At 38.0% G+C, this 6590-nt stretch overlaps 1 protein-coding gene across 1 annotated transcript in view; it reads left to right on the top strand.

Moving 5' to 3' along the window:
• Positions 1-577: 577 nt before the first annotated feature.
• Positions 578-6590, top strand: part of LOC143018498 (uncharacterized) — a 207791-nt gene continuing 201778 nt past the window's right edge. The window contains exons 1-2 of the mRNA XM_076173880.1: positions 578-610; positions 821-1133. Coding sequence (XP_076029995.1) covers positions 578-610; positions 821-1133 — 346 coding nt within the window. The remainder of the gene's footprint in view (positions 611-820; positions 1134-6590) is intronic.

Here is a 6590-nt window from a genome sequence, read left to right as displayed (position 1 = left end):
TTCCAATAAGCGATGACAGTAAAGGATAATGAAAATTCTAATCTTCTTCCTTTGCATTCAATTTTACGAGTGTTTTATTATGACCTTGCCAAGATTTCTCCCGTTTTCCTCCATTCTTTCCGGAGAAGTGTCTCACATCTTAAGACGACTTTGATCGTTCTTGGGCGTGTTCCCAGCAACCCCTAGTTTTGTTGCTTTGCCCTAGTTTCCCTAGAGCAACCGTGAGGACTTCCCACGTGCCCCTAAAATCCTTTGAACATGGGGCAAATTTCTCCCACCTGTATAAGTTTCCTTTAAACACGGTCGAGTTTCTCCCACCTGCTGCCAGTTTCTCTTAAGCACAAATGAGGTTTTCCCGTTTGTTCTCCCCGTCTGCTTCCAGTTTCCCCTTGAACATGATTGAAGAACTCCCACCTCCTTCCAGTTTTCCTTGAACATATACAAGGCTCTTCCACTTGCCCCCCAGTTTCCCTTGAACATGGGTGAGGATGTTTGAGTTCTTGCATCATTACCAAGGCCATCAACCTGTCCCAGTTGCCGATTTGAATTCCCAGGCCCCTTCGCAGCTCGGGAAGCAATGCGGGCAAGAAGGACATATGCTGCAATACGAGTACTGATTTTATATTTGCAATCTTACATTACAAGTTTGTCTGGGTATGGGTATTCTATTTTCTTTTATATATTTAGTATTTATTTCTTGTTTATTAGTTTCCTGTTTATCTTTTTTTTTGGGGGGGGAGAGGGGGGAATATTTTATTTGCATAGATGCTTCTTGTTCGTTTCAATAACCTTACACGGTTATATATCGTTTATTCGCAAGAAATTTAACGCATCGCATCCACTGTTCTGCCCTGATACTGATAAAACAGTACGAAGAATAACTGATTTCATTTATCTCAAGACGTGTTCAGTGACGTCACACTGGGCACGAGAGCTGATTGGCCAAGTCCCGAGCGGTAGGTGGAGTCAACTTGTTGCCGTCAAACCTGAAACGGTTGGCTTCAGTCTCAAGATGGAAGCTCAGGTATTAAGACTTCTAACGCTTATCTTTCTTTCGCATTATGTGAATTTCCACACCGTCGTCCTTGCAGGCAACGACCAAGGACCTTCATCGGACCACGATGACTTAAAGGGTAAGTGTCAAGATCATCAAGTTTTCGAAAAGACGCCGATGGAAGATAAATATATCCGAAAACGGCACTTAGACGGGGCGAGGGAGCTTATCGAGTGATGTAAGCTCATGGAAAAGTACTTTTCGAATTTCCCTCAGGGAAAGCACGTGTTGACGGATTTCTGGATCAAGGAACAGGACCTTTGGTGTCTGTTGGACGTTCCGTAACTGGGCAAAGGGAGATTCTCGGGATCGTTCTTCGGGGAGTTCGATGCGCATGACGATGCTGGCGTTGTCGACAGGTCATGAGAACGCTCCATCGCGCACGAGGTCATTCACACGAGTTCGAACAGTCACACAGTAAAGTTCGTGGGGGTCGACGCGCAGACACTGAAACATCACCACCCTTTCTAGATGGCGAGTCTGTGTATATTCCCGTGGCAGTTAACATGTACATAGAACAGTGTGACTAGGATGTTACCAAGCCAGATACACAGACTTGCTGTACAGAAAGGATGGAGACTCGGATGATGAATGTACACACAGATCTCCATCCACTATTCATGAACTTTAATGAGTAACTGTACAGTTGGCGACATTTCCTCGAGGTCCATATATTTTTACATTACAGGCGATATGGCAATGGCGTGTGTGTATAAATTGTGTAAATGTAAAACGAGCTCACAATGCTGTTCATTCTCAGCAATCTTTGCATACTATTCCTCGTTCTACGGTCATACAAATATATCTCCTAGATTATTTATATTACACGAGTTTCATGCAATCTTTTAAATTGTACCAAAAATTGTGTAAATGTAAAACGAGCTCACAATGCTGTTCATTCTCAGCAATCTTTGCATACTATTCCTCGTTCTACGGTCATACAAATATATCTCCTAGATTATTTATATTACACGAGTTTCATGCAATCTTTTAAATTGTACCAAAGCAGGCTTCGCCTCTCTTGCCACGTGGACGTTGAAACGGGATTGTGGGCAAGGAGGTGATGATGGTGGTGGTGGTGATGGTTGTGATGACGGTGATGGTGATTATGGTTATGATGATGGTTGTGGTGGTGGTTATGGTAGTTATGGTGGTGATGGTGGTGATGGTGATGGTGATTATGGTGGTGATGGTTACTTTAGTGGTGATGGTGACTTTGGTGGTGGTAATGTTGATTATGGTGGTTATGGTGGGGGTGATGGTAGTGATGATGGTGATTATGGTGATGATGATGGTTGTGATGGTAGTGATAGTGATTATGGTGGTGATGGTTATGGCGGTGGTGATGGTGATTATGGTGTTGGTGATAGCGACTTTGGTGATGGTGATTATGGTGGTGGTGATGGTAGTAGTGGTGGTGATGGTAGTGGTGGGGGTGATGGAGGCAGTGGTGGTGGTGATGATGAAGGTAATGACTGTAGTTATGGTGGTGGTCATAATCACAATACTTCTTACTACTGCATGGTAGTGATTGTAGAAATAGTAGTAGTATTGGTAGTGATTGTGGTGGTGGTGATTATGGTGGTGGTTATGGTTGTGGTTGTGGTATGGTTGTGGTATAGTTGTGGTATGGTTGTGACAGTAACGTTGGTGGTAGTGGGAGGAGAAAGCTTATGGAAGAATATTCAAATTACCTCTTCATAGATCAGATTTGCGTTTGTGATAATCATAAACGAGGCATATACTGATGAAAATCCCTTGCTAATAGAAGCGAAAATCTTTATGTCCGGTGAGGGAGGGGGATGGAGAGGGAGAATGTATATTTACTAATGCAACAATGAATTTGTCATTGCAAGTGCGAAAAAACTATTTAAATGTGCAAATTAGTTTTTTGTTGTCTTGATGATAATTACCTCCGCAAGTAACATCTCAAGTGTCGACTATTTCGTTGCCTTAAACCCCTTCAACGCAGTTACCTGTTTTGTTTTAATTTATTTTATCTTATTTTATCTTTATTAATTTATTTATCTACTTATTAAAATATTCATCAAATGATTGAATGGTCAAGTATATAATTCTTTTTTATTTATTTATATAATTCCCTGTTTATTTATCTATCTATTCAACCTATTTTATTTATTTCTATTTTCTATTTTTCATCTTTGATTTACTTACTTTTTCTGACTAATACCAGACTATTTCATTCAGCTGTGGAACGTACTCTTGAAAAAAAAATACTTTAGATCGAACGAAACACTACTATGTTTTAAGTTTTCACTTTGGGTGAAGAATATAGTTGGTAATAATGTAAAGATCTAAAAAGTTGATGACAAAGTTTCTACTATGAACGATCAAAATTCTATCATTCAATTATTTCGTAACAAGTCCTCCTATAAGGCAATGATTTTTTTTAATAATGATTCTTAATAATGATTTTTAATAATGATTCTTTCTAGACGGCAATGATTCTTCTCTAGTTAGTGATTATCATCTTAATATTAATTGTTCTATAAATACTGACGACTTCTTAGACAGTAACGTCGTTTCTTAGGTTGTAAAAATTCTTCTGGAGAAGGCAAGAAATCTTCTATAAATGGCGATCACTTAGGTAATGACATTTCAAACCATTCTTACGTAGATTATAAATAATACTCACGTATATACTCATTGGTGAGTGAGGAAACACACAATATGAGGCTGAGTCTTTATTGGTATTCACCCGTTAGATCTTCATCAAGTACTTAAACCAAAACGTTTTACCAATGAAGACTTTCTCCTCTTATTTGTCATCAGATGCTTCTCAGTCTATGTTGATGAATCTGTTGTCTTGATGATCAAATTACTTTGTCATTGTGTAGTGTGGCGGTGTGGAGTTGTGTGGAGGGGGGTGAATTTGTATGAAGGAGCTTTAAGAACATAAGAAATAAAGGAGACTGCAAAAGACCATAAGGCCTACACTAGGCAGCTCCGTATCCATCACCATCTGTCATCCCCATCCATAAAGTTGTCTAATCGTTTTTTAAAACAATTGATGGTTTCAGCGCTTACTACATGGTTACTAAGTTTATTCCATTCATCGACCACCCTATTAGTAAACCAATTCTTGCCTATTTCCTTCTTAAATCTAAAATTTTCCTTATGTTTATGTCACTGTATGTTTATGAAAAAAAAAACATTTTCATTAATTCCTTACGAATTGTGTGGCACTTTTATTCTGGCTCCCGCGAGGAATTTAGTCTACTTTACTCAACTCCCTCTGTACCAGATGACATTTTTCCTGTTGTCCTAGTGACCGTAATACCCAATTTAGTCACGAAATAATTAATAAGATTATTATTTAGGTCGAGGTGGGGAATCCCCCGTGTTCATGCAAACACGAGCGAGCAGATTATCTTATTTCATTTATTTATTTATAATCTTAAGTTTATTTCTATCTTTATTTTTCATTATTTCATTTTATTAATTCATTTTATTTTCTATTTATTTATTTATTTGTATCTTTTTTGTTTTTTTTTTTGTTTTTTAGACTTAGTTCATGGAAATCACAGTGTGTCTGTCTGGGACAAGATGTCTTCGGCCCTTTCACTGAATAAAATTGACTGACGCGTGTAGTTTTTATAGGGGTGTCAGTGTGTGATTTTCAGGATGTCAGATTGTCAGGGTATCAGGGTGGGGTTGTCAAGATTGCAAATGCACCAACATGCCAGAGTTTGAGAATGTCAAATTGCTGAGCTGCTACGGTATAAGTGTGTCAGGAGTACCAACGCCCCATGGTGTCATGTGTCCTGAGCGTGAGGAAGCCGCAAAGAAATCAGGGTTAGAATGTGGAACGGATACAAGTAACCACTCCCCATGTTACCAAACATCAAAAGGCAATGGCGACTTTTGCCGTAGACTTTATTGCATTCTTACATATATACATACATACATACATACATTACAAATATATATATATATATATATATATATATATATGTATATATACATATATATACATATATATATATATATATATATATATATAGAATCACTAGTGACGGCGATGTCGATCAAATAATTCCAACAGTCGTCCCCGGCAATGAGAAATCATGTGCCCGGTTCGAATGAATCCAGGGACGACAATCGGAATTAATTTATATATATATATATATATATATATATATATATATATATATAATATATATATATATAATCATTCTATTTTTCTCTTTTTTTCATCCGACCTTGTTATGGGTCGAACCCTCTTTTAATTTTATAATTTATCATTTCAACTCATTTAAATCACGTGACAAGGCATTGTGATGTGTAGTACGACAACATATTATATATCCTAAGTGATAAAAGCGAATTAAGGTTCGAGCTCTAAGATATGATGACGTATATTCATGACATAGTGATAATAGTTATGATACAGGTTGATAATAGTAATGATGATGATGATTATTGTATTATAATACAATAATCATCATCATCATCATCATCATCAGCTACAGAGATATGATTCAGCGTCATATATACTATATGAAGTTATATGACCCATGGATCAAAAATCAATCGTTACACTACCACTGAAGTAAATAAAATAGCTTGACGTCAATTAGATTAAAAAAGAACAGGACAACTGGGTAAGGAAGGGATTAATCGGGACTGTGGCTCCTTCACATGAATAAAATCGTCTGGCGCGTTTCAGAATGAAAGGAAAAAGATCAACCGGTATGAAAGGTATTAGAATCTTCTGAGTCTACGAGTGAAGTTTTCAGCTTCTCGTTCAATTCGAAATTACACGAGTCCAGGATCGATTCCCAACGGGGCACCAGTGACTACCACTTGCCCTAGCTATGTAAGTACTTAGGGCAAAGGTGGCTAACGGTTTTGGATACAGTTAAGAGCTTCTTGGTGTAAGCTACTCACGACGTAGAAAATGTGACTGCTTAATGAGGAACGCTCTCGTAAGGTCGTTATGTCAGATAATTTCCAACGATTTTCGCCCTTATTGTGAACTGTAAAACATCCTGTGGGTAACCTTAGGGTCTCTCTCTCTTTTGTTGCTACCTAACTACGTCATAAAAGTGACTTTCAAGCTCTAACCTTACGATCTATAATTCTCTCTCTCTCTCTCTCTCTCTCTCTCTCTCTCTCTCTCTCTCTCTCTCTCTCTCTCTCTCTCTCTCTCTTTATCTCTTTATATCTCTTTCTTTTTCTATATCTATCTCTATCTATCTGTCTATCTCTCTCTCTCTCTCTCTCTCTCTCTCTCTTTATCTCTTTATATCTCTTTCTTTTTCTATATCTATCTCTATCTATCTGTCTATCTCTCTCTCTCTCTTTTGTTGCTACCTACCTACGTCACACAAGGTCACCTTCAAGAAATAAGTGGTTTCCCCACTCTTCTGTTGTTTTCTCACTAACAATGGCGACGAGCAAGGACGTTTTCCTAAATGACCCAATGATTTGTTCACATGAATTCAAGATTATCAACGACGACAACGCAAACTCCCCTGAGCTGTTTTCTATGATCAGGCTATAGAAAACAGAG

The sequence above is a fragment of the Oratosquilla oratoria genome, chromosome 35, assembly GCF_046742065.1.
Source record: "Oratosquilla oratoria isolate Oo_2021 chromosome 35, ASM4674206v1, whole genome shotgun sequence".
Lineage (NCBI taxonomy): Eukaryota > Metazoa > Arthropoda > Malacostraca > Stomatopoda > Squillidae > Oratosquilla > Oratosquilla oratoria.
Note: the sequence above shows the minus strand (reverse complement) of the source record. Positions and strands in the feature narration are given on the sequence as shown.